Here is a 22,684-nt window from a genome sequence, read left to right on the forward strand (position 1 = left end):
AGCGTATATAGGGTGACCTCAGATTATCCAACAGAATACATAATCAACCTCTGTTAACAAGTTCCCTCCTATGTTTACATCATCCTATCCTTAAATGCAAATTAAATGAGGAAAGAGGAGGCGCACCTTGCAGACGCCCTCAAAATGACATGAAAATCTGCTGGGTTTGCTTGATAAATACAGCATGTGTTTGGCTGAAAGCTGCAGTAAATCTGGCCCTGTGCTCTTTTTCACAGTGATGTTTACTGAAAACCTGAAAAAATATGACCAAGCAAAAGAACTCTTCATCTCCCCACGATCACTTTTTTTAAACAGACAACAACCATATATGTAGTATAGCTCTCAATTTAAAAACAACAGTGTTATGACCCAAAACAGGTGTTCCTGATGCACAGGCAGGCAACTGATGTGCACAAAATAGGAAATAAATGAATCAAGGGCAAACTGCTTGGTTAAGGTAATTAAGTTAAAAAGCCTTTCTATTTATAACAGTAGCTACACTGTGCATGCTCTATAGGTCCCATAATCACTTTCACCATACAGCACTGAGCAACTTTCCATATAAATGAATAGGACGCCATTTCTCCATTGGGCGTCCTTTCTATAAAACATCCATGAGTTTTATCCAGTAAGTTGCTCTTAAAGCCACAGCACAGTGTGTGTGTGTGGGGGGGGGGGGGGGGGGGGAATAGACTGCCTCCTCTGTGAAATAAAGCAGATGTGTTGGCAGCAGTATTATATCTCTCTAGCTGACTAAAGGTGGACTAACTGTGTTCCTTTACCTTTCAGCAGCCAATTTAACTTGACTGACAGACACATTTCAGCCTAAACTTCTCCCTTCCAAAAAAAACAAAGCCTGTTTCTTTTCCCTTCCGTCAGTCAAAACAGACTTCCAGAGTAGTAACCCTTACAGTGTCAGTTAACGTGACACTGCCTGCAGGCAAATCACCACGGCACAGAGTTGCAGAGATTTTCCGGGATCAGCAGGTATGGGACCCATGCCAGAGTGTTTCTGGTATTAGGCAACAAAAAAAAAACGTTCACAGCATCTGCATTATCTATAGCCCGTTCTGACCTTAGTGCCAGAGGTAACCTGCGGTGTTGACAGGGTGAGAGAGAGTATAGGTAGAGAGTGAGAGGATTTAACCTCCTTTACCACTGCGTCTCATTAGAGCAGGTGTGAGAAGAGGAGATTAAAAACAGTCTTATCCACAGGAAAATACTATCTCTCCAATCCAAACCTCTGAATTTCTTATCTTTTATCCTCTTTATTTTTTCTCTATGCCTGTTCTAACCCCCCGCGCTGGATGCCACCCAGTGCGCCCACTTTTCCTGAGAGGGTCACTCCTTCAGTCACTTTCTCACTATGCCCCATGTTCAAATGTTTTATTTTAAAAATAGACAGTGGACATAAAAATTTGAATAATTTAGATAAACATTTTTTTTTTAAATGCACCCGAGTTAGCTTAAAAGCTAGTTCGGCAGCCCCCTTAATCCGTGTACCTTCCGTTCAATCCATTTCCTCCTGAGACCCGGCAATGCATTTTTGTACACTGTAGTGTACATTGTTGTTTTGCATTCCATTATTCTCATATTTGATATCCTGGTCATGAATTGTGATTAAAAATGGATAAAAACGTGTTTTAGTAAAATATATAATGTAGATGAGAGGATGATTATTAAAAAAACAGGTCACTTTTCGTTTTTCGTGTTTGATTTCCAAACGGATATGGATTGAACGGAAGGTACACGGATTCCCTTACCCTGTTGTTAAACCTAAAGTGATAACAACACAAAAATACAAATACACGTGCATCAGATAAAACACATGAGATTGTCTTGTGAAAGCAGACAAAAGCACATAATAGTCATATGTACATGTGCATGTTCTTTTCGACAGCAACCTTTAATGGGAGCTATCTACCTCATTAAATACATGCAGGTGTCTGCAGCGAAAGAGAGAGAGAGAGAGAATGAGAGAGAGAGACAAAAAGGAGAGGGACCAATGGCTGGTCATGTCCGGGGTCCTCTCCAACATGACACAGAGCCAGCTTCCCCTTTGCTTAATCTGAATGACTAATGTCTCCGGAGGCAAATTAACCGAGCACAGCAGAACCAAGGGTCAGAACCAAAAGGTTGAGCCAGTGTCCAACCTCCCACAGTGACCTGGCCTCTACTCATAGCCTTTTCAACTATTTGACACTCCCATGTCACAGGGAGAAAAGGTAGAGATATACGGGTTACGAAGGAGGCCAAAAAAGGAGGGTGGGGGAATAGGGCCTAGACGAGGGACAGGGGGGAGAGGTGATGGTTAGAGTTAGTACTGAAAAAATCTCTGATGCTCAAAGTGGGAGGCAGCCATAGATGAAAGTAAGGAGAAAAGAGGATATTTGGTTTGAATGAGGGATGAGATGGAGGGGAAAAAGAGGAAGTGGATAGGATGAGAGAGAGAAGAGAAGAGGGGAGCTGCGGTGAGCCGGGCTCTGGGGCCATGGAGCTCTCTCAGATGCAGGAACGAGACCATCTGGACCGAAAGCGGAGCCAGGTCTCTGACACTGGTAAAAACTGCTGGGCTTCACTTTCACATTGAAAAAGACCAGAAAAATATACTTCTATACCAGTTCTGCAATTTGTTTATACAGACTGTCCACCCTACAACCTAAACTCAACCAGCCGTTCTGCCCACATGTTGATGGTAAACACTACCAGACGTAATTATTGGCAATCGCATCATTTACTGCACACAAAATCCCACTTCCAGACAACCAGACACACAAACACACACGTTTTAGAATTGATTTGAAAAAATAAGGCTGCTTCTCTTTATATCCCGTCTTTAACTTTTGACCTCTCATGTCATTGGGGGATGTTCTGCTTAAAAGTTTGGGCAACAGGTGAAAGCATGGCAGAAAACCCAAAGAAGCGGCCACGAAATGTTTCAGTTATTGATTCTACTGCTAAGAAAAAAACATACTTAAACGTACAACAGAAGCAATCAAATCCAAAAAATAAATGCCGACAATCTTGAAGGATAACGTCATAGATGCGCGCTGGAGTTACGTACTATTGCTTTAAGTTATTATGTTAAAGTGGAAAAAATGCCATAGGAACTAAGACTTCTTTTTAATAAAATAAAAAATGCATTTTTTAACTACTTCCTACTTTTCATTTAATCCTATTCTGTTGTACACCGTTTTTACATTAGCACAGAGATGTTTCCTTGTGTACAAAATGTGCAATATGAACCAGGTTTTCCCTGTGTTTCTTGTTCATCAGCAGAGCTAACTAATTAACACACAGCACAACAGATATTTGAGGGGGAGGAAGAGGCCACTGAGGACTTGAACTAGCAACCACACCTGCTTCCCTTCAAGAGGGTGGAAGTATTCAGTGAGAGAAGACTCCGCAAGGTAACTAAATCCCTTTTCTTCTTCCAACTCATTCTCTCCAGCAAACAGTCTCATCTTCAAAATTACATCCCATTGAGACACGCCTGCTCAAACACACATACACACACACACACACACACACACACACACACACACACACACACACACACACACACACACACACACACACACACACACACACACACACACACACACAATATGCATAAGAAACTCCTACACCAGTCTATCCCCCATTCCATGTGGCTCTAGAGAAGCAGTACTACCCCTCCTTCCCCTCTGTCAATAAGCCCAGATTGGAAACACTTAAAACAGACTTGCACATTGCTTTCGTTACAAAAAGGGGAGGAAAAAAACTTCAAGACATGCTCTACTCCATACCCGCAGGGTTAATTAGAATTGTTTTAAACAGCCACTGCCATACTTTTGAAACATTTATGGATGCATGCATTACAATTATACGGCATTTACATATCCAGAAAGTTTAACCTCCTGCCTGCACTCTGGCTAAATTATGAGTTACAGAGGGGGAACGAGTGAGAGGACAGTTGACCTCTGCTGCCCCCTGTATTACAGATGAAAAACAACAGGGGGACTGGAGCGGCAGTAGTAGCCAGCCTTGGATCAGCCAAGCCACCATGCCAACTGAATGACAATCAACTTGTATATGTTAGTGATGAGTAGAGAGACCTAATATAAACCCAGAGGCTATGTAGTAGCAACAAAAACATACATTATTCAGTAACAGGGACATACAATGAGCGAGAGTGTTGAATATAAAGATGAGGGAAACAACGACTTATAGTCGGGAATCACTCCAAGGCAAAACCACCGAAGCCAAAAACAATACATTTAGATATTTCAACGACCATATTCATTATTTTTTACATTCTGTTAAATGATATATTGTAGTGTAACTAGCTCTACTTATGTGTGCAACAGTATGATGCAACTTCACAATTTTGGTTTCAAAGGCTGGTCTTTTATCGAAATAGCTCATTGAAGTATAATTTTGATCCAGCAACATAATAAAAGGATTATCATTTTTGAATGTTCAGCCTGCACTAGGAATCCCTTTGGATTCAGTTCAACATTTCATATTCATTATTGTTACGTTCTATTAGATACATTGTGGTATTATACTACTAGTGTTACTAATGTGTGCCCGACTCTGCAACAGTAGGGAAGAACGGGGTAATATGTCACACGGGTTGGTTGTCACAATCGTTATATCTCGGAACCAGAAGGCGCTGTCTGTGAAATGTTGGTATGTAAATATCCAGAATTGGGATCAGAGGTCACTTAATAGTCTTCCTTGGAGTTAGACTGGTGAATTTGAGGTGAGAGGACTGTTTGTGTTTTTCATGTCAAATTGAAAATATTTAGCTCCTCAGTATTTTTCGTCTAGGCTTTTACACAATGGGTTTATAACAAAACACTTGTTACCCATAAAAAGTGTGAAGGGTAAACTATAGTTTAGATTGTGGTTAGCAAGCTAATTAGTTGTCAGATGGTTGTTGGCCTTGATGCTAGCAAGAAGTTCAAGTTGGGGTTGGTCGTCACATTTTTTGGGGGGTTGGTTGTCACATGTTATCCAAAGGCTGCAGCCAGAAAAGGAACCCAATAACAAAAGGAATTGTCAAGTTATATCCTCACTGACACCCCAGAGAAGGAAGGAATAGAGCAATAAAAGGCAGCTAGCATGCAAAAGAAAAAAGGGCAACAAAATCAAAACAACCCAGTGCATCTTAAGTTATGTAGGCCTATTTGTCAACTTGACAATGCAATTCAACTTTCAAATTTAGTTCTGCTTTCTTGCCTTCTTTTTAAGATTATTCCCATTAAGATAACATTGTGACAAACAACCCCATAGTGTGTGACAACCGGGTCGCTTGATGGGGTTGGTTGTCACAATGTGTAAGGGTGTCTTTGATGATTAATTTCTTCTTTATTACAAAAAGATAGAAAAAGTGAGGGGTACACATTTCAAGCCAACACCTTAAGCTTCAATTTAATGTAGGGATGACTATTGAAAGATGTTTAGGTGATGAGCAATTCTCACTAGAGTAAAAAGTGTGCCTACTTACCCCGTTCTCCCCTATGATGCAACATCACAATTTTGGTTTCAAACCTTGGTCTGCAATGTTAAAATATCCGGATCAGGATTTTCATTTTTTTAATATTTAGCCTGCACTATGAATCCCTTTAGGAAATATTGTGATATCAGTAAATGAAGACGGTGTGTGAACTCTAGGCTGAGTTCAGGTTAACAGTTTTGACCCTTACCTCACAGAAAAGTGTTAATTTGTCATCGGGCAGCAGACTGTTGGCCTCGTCCAAAAGGAAGTCTCTCCTTATGAACTTTTTGAAGCCCCAGTCCTTCCCTTGGACAAAGCGGTACGCCCTCTGGCTCTCTGGAACGACGAAAAAAAACACACGGACAAAAACAAGGAGAAACAAGATTATTTTGGAGACATAATCACAACATCATGACAACGAAACAAAGTTCTGAGTGTGTGAATGTGTGTGAAAAAAAGAGACAAAGTTTGTTGTGAGTCATGGCCATAAGCAGCGGAGGAACAATGGCAAAAACGAGGCTGGGTGCAGGAAGTATCGCCTGCAGGGAGCTTTTAACACTTCTGAAGAAAAACAGAATCTCTCTCTCTCTTTTCTCTTCTCTTTCTCTCTCTCCTTCTTTCACTCTCTCTATCCCCTCGCTGCCACATAAAGACTATGGTGGTAAACATGAGACAGAAACCGCTGTGCCTCTTTGGCCAAGAAGTGAGAAATTGCTGGGATCAAAGCAGTCCAATTATCATGTGTTTATGGAGTGCCAATTATCTCTGACAGTGGCAGGAAGGATTCTGTAACACGCGGTTGCACTACAAAGACGCAGGAAAAAAGGTTGCAGAGTTTTTGTGTGTGTAACAATAGTCACAGTGTGGGGGCGGTGACAGTCACTTAACAGTCACAACTGCTCACACACAAGGTCAAAAGATAATGACTGCAGACTAATATGACTGCGACGGAGATCACAGCAAATTAAAGCTAATTGCCGATAGAAAGGAACACAAATCGTGCGACTAGAACTAGAGCCGTTGCTGAAGGGATGTAAAGCCATTCTTGGGAAGAATTACATCATAACGCCATTTTGTTAATGAGAAGAAAATGTCTCCTCGAGGCACTGCTTTGGGATTGCTGAATGTGTTGAGTAGATGAGACTTCTCTGTGCATGGAGACATGTATGTGTCCATTTCTATCAGAGAGTACATGCCTCACAAGATGGAGGTGTCCTTAAAGGGTTAACCCCAAGCTACAAAGGAACCTCAACCTCATTATTCAAGTCTTTTTCATTTTTCTGGCAGTTGTCCTCCTTAGGGTGCCCTATACACATGATTATCACATGCATCTGGACGAACGGGGTTGACTGACAACGTGTAAAAAGGGATGTGTCCCCGCAGACTGCATACACTTTTTCAGCACCGTAAAATGTAAATGAGCATTTTGTGCATGAATCAAATCGTGAATTCAAAGCCAACAGGGAGCTCCTGAAGAGGGCCGTATGTATTAAGAGGTGAGTGAGGTGTCGAGCTGTGATGTGCAGGAGACATCTGATTTCAACCTGTGCATGCAAATGTAATCATATCCCCAGAGCCGTGAAATATCATGAAATGGAAAATCGGAACAATTCAGAATGAAAACAAACTGCTTGAGGGGATTGAATGCTCACCATAAGATACTACACAGATTTAACAGATGTATTCAGTACTTCTTAAGGCCTCCAGTTTATCATTCATGGCAAGTAAAGTAGCTACAAGGAGTTTTTAATTTCTTTTGATTTTAGCGGCAACTTTGGACAAAAGCGGTAGTGTTTTTACCAAACACTAGCGGCTGCTGTCCTAACGGGCATTGCTAGCGCGTGCCGGCGGCGTATTTATATGTGACTATGTAAAATGAGTTATTGTAATGTGACAATGGTAAAAGAAAATAAACAAACAGTATATCCACAACAAACCAACAGTCAATATTCAAGTATTAAAGCCATATGATAACAAATGATGAAGACAACCTCTGAGCCTCAGGTAAACCCAGGCATGAAGTAGGAAAGGACTCCAGTTAAAAGTCGATATAAGCCACTCAGTCATCACCACACACACCAAGAGGTCATCACCTCTCACATTAATGCATTGGCGGTGTTCACACACTACATGTGTTTAGCCCCAGTGGTTCAAATAGATTTTTATCTTCAGGCTGCTCTTGTAAAGAGATCCCAACAGGAGATCTGCTGACAGATCACAGTGGGAAGCGCTAAGATGAAGTGTCAACGCGGCTGTATAAGATTGAGTGTCAAATCCCCTTTTTTGGATCTGAGGGAGCAGGCAGCCAAAGAGGGGACTGGTGGAGGAGTGCAGTGCATATGCAGTTATTCCCACCACCGCTCATGCAGGGGGTCTTTGGCTGTAATCCCCTTCCCTCTAGAGACTGTGTACGCAAAGAAGCTGACAGAAATCCCCATGCTTTTACACACACACACACACACACACACACAAACACAGTACAAGCATAAGCATGAATGTAAGCCGATGCAAAAAAAATAATATTACAAATCTACGCAACCAGCTTTTTCACAGCCTTCTATTTTATTCATTGTTCTGCCACAGTGTAACAGAGTGTGTAACAGAGGGGGAGTTTCAGCGTTTCCAAACGACACAAGTTTTTAGACCTAAGATCTCTCAACCAGGGCTGAGCCGGTTTGAAAAGACAGTCAAACTTCTGTACTACTATAGTACTGCTACTGTACTGTTTGTGGCTGGGTAGAATATACTACCTTGTTACTCATAGGTATCATCATGAAACGTTGACAGTTGATTACTGACATTCAAACAATAAGAAGTTGAGATTGTTTTGAATATTGAAAAAAAATGATAAGAAGATAATGATGGTTAAAGATAGCCTGGTCCAGACCATTGTACTTCATTGGACAGGCAAAAAATCTGCAGGAGAAAACCCGCAAATATACCGCGGACCCAGAATGACTACTGAAGGGAAATTAAAATTGAGTGGAAGTAGGTAGGCGGGCGGTGCCAGGCTAGGTTAAAGATGGATGTATAGGAGAAATATACAGATACAAAGACACAATGTTAAGTAAAATAAACCCCCAAGAACACTTTGGACCCTTTATTTATCATGAAAGAAGAAATGTCATGGAAGCAAAATGGCAGCAAATCTCAAAATTGACAGGTATTTTTGCCTGCACTGTCTCGCCATAATCCTTCTAGTAGGTACAAAAAAACTCTTTCTTTGTTGACTTTCACCCACTCCTGCGTGTCCTTCAAGCATGTTTGATAAGACCTAGAATTTGAGACCCAGATGAAGTCCCTAGGCACAGAATCTCCTTGTAAAATTATGTTATTCAAGTCGTGTTATTTGGGTATGAAACAAGACTGGCAGTGACGGGTGAGGACTTCCCCAGTGGCAGTATCTAAAGCTAAACCTGGGTGTTGAGGGAGAGAGAGAAGTTGGCAGGAGAGTGAGAAGGTGGGGAAGCAAGCCAAGAGGAAGAGAGAATGCTGAAAGACACTCCAACAGACTAGGCAAAATGAAATGAGAGGTGAGACATGCATGACAAGGATGCGTGTGTGTGTGTGTGTGTGTGTGTGTGTGTGTGTGTGTGTGTGTGTGTGTGCTCTTGTACAAACATCTTTGTTTACCTTTTGACCATAGGACTTAGGACATTTTGCCTGGTCCTCACTTCCTCAAAGGCCTTTTTGAGGGTCAAGACTTGGTTGTAAGGTTCAGGTTTGAACTACGTTTAGGTTAGGGTCAGTGTGAGGGTTGGGGTTAGTCATTTAGTTTTGATAGGGATAGGAATAGGATAAGGTAATGCATTATGTCAATGGTGGATGGGTAAGGGTTGTGTATGTGTGTGCGTGTGTGTACTGAGCTCAGCTAATGCCATGCTGCCATTTCTAGTGGAGCATCAGAAACCTGCGCTGGCACAGAATTAACTGCAGGTCACATAGCTGGTGCCCCACTTTTTTATTGAGTGGGCTAAGGGGGCGGGAGTGCAACCCCTCCGCCGGAATACCAACAAGGGCTGGACAGTGGTGGAGAGGGGTGAAAAAGACAGGTATGAAAAAGAGATTAACAAGCGTAGAAATGGAGATCGTGTCAACTGTAGAGGATATATACGTAGATCGAATTAAAGCTAGAATGCGTACAATTTTTATATAAATAAATATTGGTTACATTCAAGCCATCGTCAAACAAGTTGACACAAAGTTGATTAAGCCTATCAGCTCCACACAAATCTCTCTGTATTTCTCAGCATGGCAGTGTTTAAAAACTGGCGTCACCCCTCCACACTGGCACAGGAGCTCAGAAAAATTCCAAGATGCACCCAAGAAATGTTTCATTTGTTTATTGTACTGCTAAGAAAGAGCCTGGACATACAGGTATAAAATCTCATCTCACCTCATGTAGATGCACCGAGAGTGTTGTTGCAATTACTCAGAATTCCAAATGGGGACAACAGAAGTTACGCACTATAGCTTTCAACAGGATTGTGTGTGAGCAAAATCATGGTTGAAATGTAGGAGTTTTATAGATAGATTTTATAGAGATAATCCTCAAGTTGTTACCACGCTGTGATGCACTTTCATAGCTGCCGGGCTATAAAGGGTGAAGCTTCTCACCCATTCTCTCGCCAAAAAAAAGACAAAAGGTGACGAGGAAGGTGAGAAAAATGAGTTCTGAGCTGGATAAGGAGAGAAGAAGAGGGAGTGATGCCTTCGTGAGCGGGGCATCCATATTCAGACAGAGGGCTCGGGGGCTTGGTGGGCACACATAGCGAGAAGGTCGCTAGGTAGAGAAATAACAGCCGACAAAGCAGCCAAAGTCAACATCTCTCCTCCTGTCTGTCACTTTTTTGTCACGCTTTATCTTTCTCACATTCAACTTCAGCAAAGTGCCTAAACTAGAGACTATCCACTAGCAACTCACAGTCGCTAACATATACAGTAGGACATATACACACACACACTTGTATTTGTTAGAATTTCATATCACATGTAGACTGTCAATTTGATCCTTTTTTTACAAGTAGTTTCAACTACTTTTTCTAAGTAGCTTTAGTTAACCAAACTAGATTTCTCCCTATAGTAGCTTTGCTGTAATTCAAATCTTCCAATGTGAAGTAATTGGTAGTTTTCAAAGCTATGACTTCAAAGTAGCTTCCCCCACACTGGCAATTAGCATAGCCATTAACGGACCAGACCTCAGTCTACACAGGTGTACATTTATCTTACTAGTTAAAGAGTTTAAAAATCTAATTTAAAAGTTTATTCCCTCTACACATTTATTCACATTGGTTTGGCAAACAGCAGAAGACACACACACACACACACACACACACACACACACACACACACACACAGGACACACAGTCTGTCAGAGAAGAAAATCTAATCTCTATCCAAGATTGAGCTCTCTAAGCCAGTGTCAGCACAAACATGTCTATTGACATTCTTTCTTCCAATGTCAATACCATCTGATTATGTAAAGACTGACCAATAGCTCCTACTCTATTAGCCGCGCTCCACTCCCCCACACGGAATGCCTGATCACCTCCATCAGTTACCGAGGGCAACAGACTGACAAGCTCACACCCGGAGCTTCATTTATCTGAGAGCAAATAAATATATATATTGAAGCAAAACCCACACCAAAAAAAAAAACCCTGCTTTAACTAGACTCTGTGGCCAACTCATAGACACATAAGCTCACTTACCCTTTGGCTACAACAAAACAAAACCACTGTCTGTAGGGGAGACTTAACAAGGAGGCTATTAGAATACAAAGCAGCTTGCGGCAGAGGATGAGAACTTTCCATCTCTCCTCTTTCGAGCTGACAGAACAGGAGTCTGCAGGGGGGCAGATGTTTTTTACTGGCAAAAAGGAGGAGGAAGTGTGTGTGTGTGTGTGTGTGTGTGTGTGTGTGTGTGTGTGTGTGTGTGTGTGCGTGCGTGCGTGCGTGCGTGCGTGCGTGTGCGTGCGTGCGTGCGTGCAAGTGTGAGTGTGTGTGTGCATTTGCGTGCGTGTGTTTATGTGTCTGTGTGTCAAGAGACAAGTTACAACCCACCATACAGCCTCAGAGGACAGAAACAGCACATTAAGCCAGGGAGAGAAATGATGTCGTCGAGCCGAGAGTACGGGACTATGGTAAGGGCTAAGGGGGTGGGGGGGCTGTGGGCTGCCACTACTGCCTGAATCTATCTCTATTAGCAAGTGTGGACCATTAGAGGAATCCAGACACACTCTCTCTAGTGTGGGGGGGGGGGGGGGGGGGGCTCAAGGGCTGACTGATGCAGATGTGGTGTTTCATCAGACAATGTCAAGCTTTCCAATCAAAATCTACCATCACACAAGCAGCCCTTCGACTATATCCGACTAGTTTATGCCTCCCTCCTTTAAGTGCTTGCAGGGACGCTTTAATTCTCGGCATGCATATATCACAGGACATGTCGACACAAATCAAAATTTATACCTGCTTAGACTGTGGGTACAATCAAACAAGGAGTGTATGGCCGTCGCTTTTGAGTTACTGACAGAAACAGAGAGTTTACTTCATCCAAGAGCTATAAAACTCCAGAAATGTAAACCGACACCTCTAATACAAACTTCGAGTCTTCAGCACCCAAGATGTCTTTTAATAGCAATGTTACTATGCTGTATTTCCATAGTGTTCTCACCACGGTTTTCAAGCTGTTGTTCCTTAACCAATTACCCAACCATTACTATTCAACACAGATTTAATATGTATTGTGTTAAAGTGTATAAGCAGGCCGAGTGGTGACCTGCCACATAAACAGTCCACAGCCTCCCAGCTTTCTTAATTAAGTCACTTTGTTTTTATTTGGCCTTTCTTCCTACGGGCCCTGGATTAAATTGGATTCTAAATGATCCAGAACCGATAGAGCAATCTTTACTGCCATAATCTTAGACGGAGTGCGCACTAAAGTGTCACCAGTATGGCTGGCAGTTGGGGTAATTTTCTCCTGTGACAGGGCGAGCTAAAGTGGCAGGGCCCAGGTCTCCCCAGGGGGATTGTGGGAAGATTGGAGGAGGGCATATGGCAAGAATGGGACGGTGCGTGAGCCGTAGAGCACGCCATTTACAGCCGAACGCCTCTCGAGACACAAAAAAGAGAGGAGAGGAAAATGAGATCCTCTTCACTTCACTCGGTATTCCCCGCATTCAGGCTTTTCTGGGGTCATTTAAGGGAGCGGTGGCTCACTATAATGGCAAAGCAGCACATTGAAACACCTCAAAGGTCTGTTTATTACTTATACCGCAGGCAACTCTTCTCCACAATATGCCACATAGCCACAACAGCCGCAGTAAGCTTCAGTCTTCGTGAGCCTGTCGCTGAGTTAAGAGGTTGTATTCCAACAAGACGGGGCAGAAGTGGAATAAAAAAAAAATTATAAAAAGAAATAGAAAGTGACATCGTGACTGTGAAATAGAGAAGAGAGAGGTCTAGGTCTCATTTTACTGCTATTTATTTCTTATCATTTGTATTACAATTATTTAGTTGTGTTATACATGTGTTACTTGTAATAATTCAACCGTACTATGTTATGTAAATTATTGTTTGTATTATTTATATATCATATGTAAATATTGTTTTCTAATCCTGACATCTGATAGTTCTCATTTGTTATTATTCGTCATATCTGTAATGTGCTTGGCAATACAGTTTACTACAATAATCATGGCAATAAACCATTTTGAATTGAGGTAGCAAAAGTACACACAAGGGGGTGGGGTAGGTGTCGACTTCACACACGTTTCTCTGAAGGAAAAATTGTTTCCTCTTTTCTACACAACATGCACCGCGGGGGGGGTTGTACACAGTTTGACTGCACCCGCCTCCAATTCAGACACACTTCCGCCTACCAGCTCTTCTCCCGTCTCCACTGCCTCCCACGCCCTGCAGGGTACGGGGAGAGAGGGAGGCAGCCAGAAAGCCTGATAACCAGGAAACCGGTCACATCTGGTCCTCGCTAATTTAATTCCACACAAGTTTGCTTTTTTCCTCCCCATAACATAACCTAATTAAAAAATTGCAGGAATCGGAGGCGCATTCATTTCCAATTCATCAACGGTGGAGGGAGAGAGAGAGAGAGAGAGGCGGACGAAATACTTTTTAAAAAGGTTGGGTCCTTTTTTAATTAAAAATCAAAATTGCCCCGTGCTTACTTTGAATTATATATTTACCCGAAATGAATCCAAGCAGCAGTGATTACACGAGCCCATATGGATATCAATACCTCATGTTATTAGACACACTCAGAGTATTAGACACACTCTCTCCACCTCGTACATCTCCAACTTCCAGTGGCCCCAAGGACGCAGGTGTGGCAGGAGTTTTTCATTTTGAACCTGTCGAATTCTTCTGCCGAACACAGGCTTCCATGCAGGTTGATCCTAAATAGTTTTTCCAGTAATTAACGCCAAATTATTTTAAAATTATAAGTTAAGAAAAAATTATAGAAGTGGAAGGTAACACAAATTAAAATGAAGGCTTGTGTATGTGTTTCGGAGTGCAGGTTTAGACTCACCCATGGCTTTGGTTTCTTCTCCCTTGGCATTGAGAATAGAAAACTTAAACTTGGCACGCACTTCACTTTTCGGGCAGCTGACTAACAGCAAGTAAAGTGACAGATAGTCTTTACTCTCCTCATCCAGACCTTTAGGGTTCACACGCAAACACCTGGAGGTTAGAAGAGAAAGAATCATACTGATTAGAGGAATACAGCTAAATCCCAGACGAGCCCCCAAAATGTAGCATTATTTAAAGCTATAGTAAGTAACTTTTTCATATGAATGAATGTTGGTTACATTCGAGCCATTATGAAATGAGTTCACACAAAGTTGATTTATCCTAGCTCCCCAAAACTCTCTCTGTATTTCTCAGTATGTCGTTTACAAGCTGGTGTCGCCCCCGACAATGGCACAGGAGTTTAGCAAAATCCCAAAAAGCGGGAAAAAATGTTTCAGTTGTTGATTCTACTGCTAAGAAAAAAACCTGGAAGTACAGCACGATCTCCCAAGGCTTACGTTTCAGAAGCTTTCAGTCTCACGTAGTTTTTAAAGAGCTGATATGGTGGACTAAAGGGCAAAGAGTGTGGGTCTTTTTGAACACAAACACAGCAACATAAACACACATGTCAATACCACACAGCAATAAACTGGCAGGAGAATTAACTGCCAGAAGCACAACATTTTCACAGGAAAAACCTCTACCTCAGCAATACAGCAGTGTTAGTGTCAATATGGTAACATAGAGACCGAGGCTCAAACACAACATCCACAAACATTCGTTGCCTCTGACTATGGATGGAACCAATCTTCCTGAACTAAAAAAAATAAAATGTTCTAAAGTACATGCAATTTCCCAGGCAAAATGCTCACACTTTCTTCAAAACACAATTACATCCGGCACCTGAAAATAATATATTTTACCCGGCCGGGTATATTCAAAACATACGCTGTGTTCGGTACATCTATGCTACGGGTGAGTCACAGTCTTTTCATGTTCAGACGGCGCAATTTCACAAGCGAATCACAGTTTTTTGTTTTTGGGTTGCACAAGCTCTTATGTGTAGTGTCTTTAGAGCATGAAACACATGACTGTGGCCATATGGAACTTAACAAGTGCATCTGGAGGTTGTAATTTAGAAACCTAACCTTGCAAGAAAAATTTACATTTTACACACTTTACTTTATGAAATACAGTAACATTATTTAATTGCTGGAACACTGCAAAGAAAAATCAATATATATATATTCTGTAAGTTATAATTCATTTGATGGGCAATTGCACAATAACTCTAATACTTGTTTACTCAAATGAAGAAGAAAATTAAAAACGTTAGTGAATCAATTGAATAAGTATTTATATACAGCAACATCAATATTTCAGATTTTTTTTTTGTACTGGCAATAAAAGGCAAAATGTCAATTTCAGAGGTTTTGTTTTTTTCCCCGTTTTATAGATAACTTCACCCATGTGTGCTTTACAGGTTCATATAAATTCATCACTACGCTTAACAATTTACATTACTGCATATCAAGATTCTACGAAACATCAGAGAAACAAACAATAATGCTACCGACAGTGATGTATGATGCCAAGAGCTAGAAAACAACATTAAGAATTACTCCCCAAGATAAGACCAAAAAGTAGGTATTCTCGCTGATCCAATTACAGAATTACAGGAGGAAGTGTGCTAACGCCAATATGTCAATAAACAGCTTAGGTTCAGGTGGTATTTCAAGAAAAGCCTAATTTCACAGAAAGTTCACAACTCCATTTATTTATTTTTTTAAAGATTTTTTTTTGGCAATTTTTTGCTTTATTAGATAGACTTGGAGAGACAGAGTTGAAATGGGGCAAAGAGGGGAAGACATGCAGAGAACAGACCCGGGTCTACTGCGGGGCTATTCATTTCTAAACTAAGCAGGTCATTTACCGACCCCCAGACCCACTGTTGTGTGTTATTTTACCGAAGGCTACAGACATTACTGTCAGCCCTCTCAGAGTGTCTAAGTTTTTGTAAAGATAGATTCCCTGCTTTTTGGAAGCTCTTCGGCGAAAATTAAACCGTCTCCTTTCATTTTATTTCAATACCAAAGTCTGCAAATGTATCTTGAGTCTGGCCTATTGTATACCTAATAAAACCAAGATAGCTGTGTCTATTTTCTGTCATAAAAAGAAGTTCTCATCAATCCAGATATAAGTCCATCAGTCCATCTGTGTAGGTCACAATAGGATCAGGTAGGGCTGGGCGATATAACGAATATATGCGATATATCGTGAGATTTTCTCCAAGGGATGTATAAAATGACCCTAAAACATTATAATAATGTTTTTGCTTTTTGCCGCAGCCGCATACGCGCACCTGTGACGTAGTCTGCGGTACGCGCTGTATGTGTGTTGGTGTGGTGTCATGAACGTTGTTTTTTACCTTAACCGCTGCTATAACAATGTTACTTGAAGCCGTTGTGCAAGCAACCATATTAGATGAAGGCACACTAGATATTACTAAAGAAGGTCACTGGATGCTGATTGGCTTAATCTCTTGAAACCAATGTTGAACAAGTGGCTTTTCCTTGAGAAAACCTTTTTTCGAATAAGAATGTTGAATTTTTTTCAATATGTGACCGACTAGTGTTCACCAACCATTTGAGTTTGTCGTTGGCTCCCGAGGAGAAGGTGGAGCTTTTGATGACCTCTCCCATCTCCTCACGGCAGAAGCTGAAGTTGTTGATGGTCCACATGTAGGAGAACTTCACCACTTTGATCTGTGCACAAAGGACACGGGGAGGAAACCACATGTCTTTATTTATATATTTATCTATACAATATGAGTAAGTGGTGTTTGGTCGGCCTGGACTTCAAAACCACACATCAAAACTGCCTTTCATCCTAATAAACACTGACAACAAACGAAAGGGAAGAAGAAAGGATATCGTAAAAGTGGCAACAGAAGAAATAAGACAATTTTCCAAAGATATAGAGCTGAAAAACACACATCATCAATGACATCTCTAGCTCTCTTGGCTCTTAACGGGAGATTGAACCACACCATTTCACAATAAAGGTAACCTTTAAAAAAAGAAGAAAACACCAACTTAAATGAGAAAAAGATTAGGAAAACTAAGTAACACATCTATCAACAAGTCAACCAGTGAGCACATGTTAAAATAGAACTGCACTTATTCATCATTGAACTTCTATCTATAACATTGTCACACTCATGATGGCAAGTTTTAAATGACCAGACTAAATACAGCAGAACCAAAAAATATCACCCTTTTTATTCCACGTTTTTGTACTACCTTGTCAAAACCTGGTGTCTACATTACCCACAATGCAACTACAGGCTTTTTAGCATATTCCCTGCAATTTTACTAGGTTTTGAGCATGTAAATTTGAGGTACACAAATGCCCTTGATTCCATTCTGGTTTCTGTTCACACACGAGCCATTTCAGTAAGATGCTGGTAAATTGTTGCAAATGTCTACATGTGTGAAAGGGGCTAAGTTTGGCTGTAAATTTGGGTGTGTGTAATTCCAGTAGAGACTAGTATAACCTCTAGCTGTTAGCCTCAAGCGGTGATAAAGAGCTAAGGGCTTCAACGGTCTGATAAACACACTTCTTCTTTCTAACTGCATAATACCAGATGTATTTAATCTTGTCCTTAAAGTCTTGAAATTGACTAAGGTGATAGGTAAACACACACACTGTTGTTAATATACACACACAATAAAAGGGTCAGAGGATTTGCTGGGGGTCTGGAACTGCTGTGTAGATGGCCGCCATCACATCAACACACCTAAGGGCAAAGAGTGGATACGCCAACATACAAACACATGTGAACACACACACACACACACACACACACACACACACACACACACACACACACACACACACACACAGAGTCATGCATCTCTCCTCACCTGAGTATAACACCAGCTCTCAGCCACAGGAGCGCTGGACATTTCGGGTGGGGGAGGGGGGCTTGGGATTCTGGACATCGCCAGCTTTGATGCAGAGATGGACCTGAATCGGGCCGAAGCAGCAGCCAGGTGTGAGGTGAGACGGTAAGGGGCCAATAATCAGTCAGGCTGAACCTCCTCAGAGATATGTATCCACTTTACAGGATGTCCAGACTCCAAAAATAGCTGTCCTGTTGGGAGACAGAAAACATTTATTACAGTCATTACAAAAACTGACTTTGTAGTAGTCTATCACATTAATATGAAAAGCTGTGACCTTGTGTGAGAGATAATGTGTGTGTGTGTGTGTGTGTGTGTGTGTGTGTGTGTGTGTGTGTGTGTGTGTGTGTGTGTGTGTGTGTGTGTGTGTGTGTGTGTGTGTGTGTGTGTGTGTGTGTGTGTGTGTGTGTGTGTGTGTGTGTCAGTGCATAATTGCTAATTAAACGGTTGGTCTAATTGAGCAGTATTTCCTAGGAAATAGTACGTAAGGGCTGCGAATACATTTGTTTTTAAAAGGAGGCTTCAGCATTCAAAGCACAGCAGCAGCATACGCTCTGCTTCACTGTGGGGAAGCCTTCCTCTGTGTGTGTGTGTGTGTGTGTGTGTGTGTGTGTGTGTGTGTGTGTGTGTGTGTGTGTGTGTGTGTGTGTGTGTGTGTGTGTGTGTGTGTGTGTGTGTGTGTGTGTGTGTGTGTGTGTGTGTGTGTGTCGGTTTGTTCGGTCTTTGTTTTGCTTTGAGAGGAAGCAGAGCGCTGTGCCAGCCATCTGATTCCGGCCAGGATGCCTCCTATCCACAGTGGCTGTGAGTGAAGTGCAAGACTTACTGCTTTCATCTCACGCTGCCAGTCCGTAACTCACACAAACAAAATCACACAAGGTCACACGGCACTTTCAAAAGGCAGCGCTGGCTTTGAAAGGTCAAAGATGTTTTTTTAATAAGAACCTGCATGCAAGACTTTTTTTCATTCTGAGCGGTGCAGTGTCACGGCTCGGCACGCATTTATTTGCATTTACACTGTCAGAAGTTGGAAAGGGTACCAAAATAAGCAAACCGTGCCGCACCTATTTTTGTAACCCTTTTGTTGTGGTACCGAGCATCCCCAAAGGGTCCCATAAGGGTAGAATTATACACTGCAGTCCGTAGATTTGGTCAAAACTTAATAGACAGAATCATAATTTCCGTGCGAGAGATAAACCGTCACGTGTAATCAACTCTGCAAGAGTGAAGAGTCTTGTATTCAAAAGGAAAATTATTACAGTGGCATGCCGACCATGCCGAAGCGAACTGTGCCGCTCAGTGAAAACGAGGCATTATTCTGCAACATGGCCACATCAGCTCTCACTTTCTGCTTGAGGCAAAAGGGAAACGTCCTCATTATTTTTTGGTCTAATTCTTAGTCCTCTGCAACTGAGCAACAGTCTCTTGGGATTTAAAAAATCTTGCTGAAAAAAAAGGATATAAAAAAGGAACATGCGACAGTTTAGTTTCAAAGCTGACTAAATCTATCATTTCTGCTGGTTTTCATCTCCTGCCCCTGTCAAGTTCCTCTCCACACAATTCATACCCAAGTCATCATAAGATCTCAAGGTCTGACTTTTTCTCACAAAACCTGCACGCCCCCCCCCCCCCCCCCGATCCCCTGAAACCCTTACACTTGGCTGTTTAATTAGTGGTTGATTGAAAGAGAAGTTCAGGACCTGAGAAAAAAATCGGCAGAAACTGAAACCACAGAGTAAGAAATGAGAGAACAGGTGAAAGGTGAGAGAAACCTCTGTCTATGTGTGAGTGGATTGGAGCCGGGAGAGACGACCTACACAGCACCAGCACCCAGACAAGATTTAATTAATGTTTAGACATATAACGCCTGCATCTGATCCTCCTCAATCCAGTCAACGCGAGTGCCCCCCTTTTTCTTCTTTTGTGCTATTTGTATCTGATGAAAAACACTGGTGGCATTTTCGCTCAGTAAAACAATAAAATATTAATCACAAAAGTTGGGAGGGAACAAGGCTGCACTGCACTGATTTGCAATTTAAATTACCTGAGACTTCCTGGCAATTAATTATAGTCTATATGAGTGAGTGAGTGAGTGAGGGCGTACACACAGCTTTCCGCACACGTGTTTGTTTCTCTCCTTTCTCCTCTCTCTGTGTGTGTGTGTGTGTGTGTGTGTGTGTGTGTGTGTGTGTGTGTGTGTGTGTGTGTGTGTGTGTGTGTGTGTGTGTGCAGGCATATCTTAAGCACAATTTACCAAGTGTTTTTCTCTTGTATCCTCCTGTCCCTTAAAATAACACCAGAAATGTCAAGTAATCACAGGGAATCAATTGAAGGGAAACATGACAACACTGGCAGTGCTGTTTACAACCTCAAAGCTTCTCCTAAACAGACCCAAATGACACTAAACAGAAGAAAACTACACGTGTTTTGTTTTTTTCCTTCATCCTTTTCAGAGCGGCAGGAGGAAATAACAAGTTAGAGAGATGGCGGAGAGATGTGTGAGCTAATCATAGGACTCCCTCAGAAGAAACGTCTTCAGACAGTTCATTTGTCACGGGGATCACACGATGACATTGCGAACGGGAAAGAATAACAAATAGGTGATAATGGCACATGGCACGGAGAAAAATAAATAGTGTCACATTACAGGGGTTGTGCTGGGAAGAGATTTGAAAAGAGTCCCCCCCCCCCCGAAGGCAATTAAAAGACAGTTTGTGTTTTTGAGGAGGTAATAGAGGTCCTGTGCTTCAGATAAGAAGAAAATGTCTGTTTCTACTACATTGGCCTCCATCATCAGCCACTGGTATATAGGTTGGATGAAAAGCAGTGGAAATAAGGACAAGGGTGCTTAGAGGGAGCGATAATGAGAGACAGCGTAATCTCCTCCCTGACAAAGCAAAAGCCAGAGCTTATCATATTGCAAACGTGTATACAAAGGCCCTGCAGTGGATATGGCATTGTGTGAAGCCTACATTTTCCCCTGAACTCTGAACAACAATTGAACATAATGAGTTTTTTTAAATAAAATACAAATATTATGTACTGCTAGGCTTTTATTTTAAGATTAGTTTTTGGACATTTTCAAGCTTGATTATTGATAGTACAGAGTTGAAATCGGGAGACAGAGATAGTAAAGGTCCACGGGTCGGATTGTATAGTTGTTTGTTCAAGACCATGCTTGCACTGTACAGTAGTAAAGCACTTCTTCAACACTGTGATTTAGCATATGTTGCTGCAACAAAATTGTTTGGTAACACATTATCTTTTATTAAAATTGTGACACAACTGATTAAAAACAGAGGAACTTGCACCATCATAAATTAGGATTCCAATGAAATAAATATTTATTGAAAAAAATATATATATTTATTTTGAAATGCACTTTCCTCTATGTCTTTCTCATGTAAACAACTACACACATCTGGAATACTAGCAGACATATGATGGAGCCTGACAGGCGTTATGTACGTTCTTCTCATCAACCATCACCACTTATATTAAAGTTGTTTTGTGCTTTTATACAAGCTTCATTCTTTTCTTACTTGACTGAACACAGTTACTTTGAAAACACTATTGTAAAGATTCATAGTACAAAGAGTCACCCTAACAACTGATTTGACTGAACCAGAGTAGTCACCACAATTTCAATAAAGAAACTCAATTGTATAATTTTTGACAGTGTAAGTGTGTGTGTGTGTGTGTGTGTGTGTGTGTGTGTGTGTGTGTGTGTGTGTGTGTGTGTGTGTGTGTTGTGTGTGTGTGTGTGTGTGTGTGTGTGTGTCTATTCTGTCTTTGTGTGAGGAAGAAGAAAAGCAAGGAAAGAAAGACCGGGAGAGTGAGACCTGGAGCCCATTTATATTCATTACAGAGAGATGGTCTGCTCTCACTCCGCTGGCCCAGCCTACATCTCTCCATCACACACACTGCAACACGCCAGGGAGGAGAGACTGACAAACCAACAGACAGTTAGATTCAACTGCCTCTGTATAAACAAGAGGCTGATGCCGCATCTGCCTTCCCCCCTATCAACCTAGGAGAGGCAGCCAGCTGTCCCGACAATGACCAGAGCGTTACACAATACACAGTAGGGCTGCAAAATGAATCGCAATATATGTATTATAAGTATATGTATACTATATGCAATCTCATTTCTAAATGATTATGTTTCTCTCGCTTGTATTCCCCTAGTCACCCTGGATGTTCACTTCTTTGCTTGGGAACAACTCCATCAATGACAATTGTCTACACACAATGTAAAAAAAAAAAAAAAAAAAAGCTATTAATGTCTCATTCACGCAAACCACTCAATAGATGTTGTAACTTGCCAGTGTTCTTCCTTGAAGCCCCCCAAAATGTTGGTCCTGTAGACTTGTGTTTGTAACGTTACATTCTATTTTGTTATGTTAGGCAGCATCTAAGTGTTTCAAATTAAGAGAGGACAAGCATTTTTAATGTTAGAAGAGACTTTTAAGTTGAAGTCTGGCACTAAAATGTTATGTTTAAGGGGTCTAAAAGTGTCAGTAAATGTTTGTGTGCAAAAAAACAAGAACAAGAAATCGCGATTCAAATTCTTGGGGAGAAAAATCGTGATGCACATTTTAGCAAAAATCGTGAAGCCCTACCACACTACATACAGCAATTACATCCCAACTCATGTTACACACTGAGTCAATGCTTGATACTCAGCACATGGTGTAGTAATGCTTGTGCAG

At 41.5% G+C, this 22,684-nt stretch overlaps 1 protein-coding gene across 1 annotated transcript in view; it reads right to left on the reverse strand.

Moving 5' to 3' along the window:
• spop (speckle type BTB/POZ protein) overlaps positions 1–22,684 on the reverse strand; it is an 89,948-nt gene that overhangs the window by 29,101 nt on the left and 38,163 nt on the right. The window contains exons 3-6 of the mRNA XM_080044757.1: positions 17,937–18,166; positions 16,654–16,775; positions 14,030–14,181; positions 5,694–5,821 (exon numbers count right to left, since the gene is read on the reverse strand). Coding sequence (XP_079900883.1) covers positions 5,694–5,821; positions 14,030–14,181; positions 16,654–16,775; positions 17,937–18,014 — 480 coding nt within the window. The 5' untranslated portion in view covers positions 18,015–18,166. The remainder of the gene's footprint in view (positions 1–5,693; positions 5,822–14,029; positions 14,182–16,653; positions 16,776–17,936; positions 18,167–22,684) is intronic.

This window comes from Ammodytes marinus (genome assembly GCF_949987685.1).
Source record: "Ammodytes marinus genome assembly, chromosome: 16".
Lineage (NCBI taxonomy): Eukaryota > Metazoa > Chordata > Actinopteri > Uranoscopiformes > Ammodytidae > Ammodytes > Ammodytes marinus.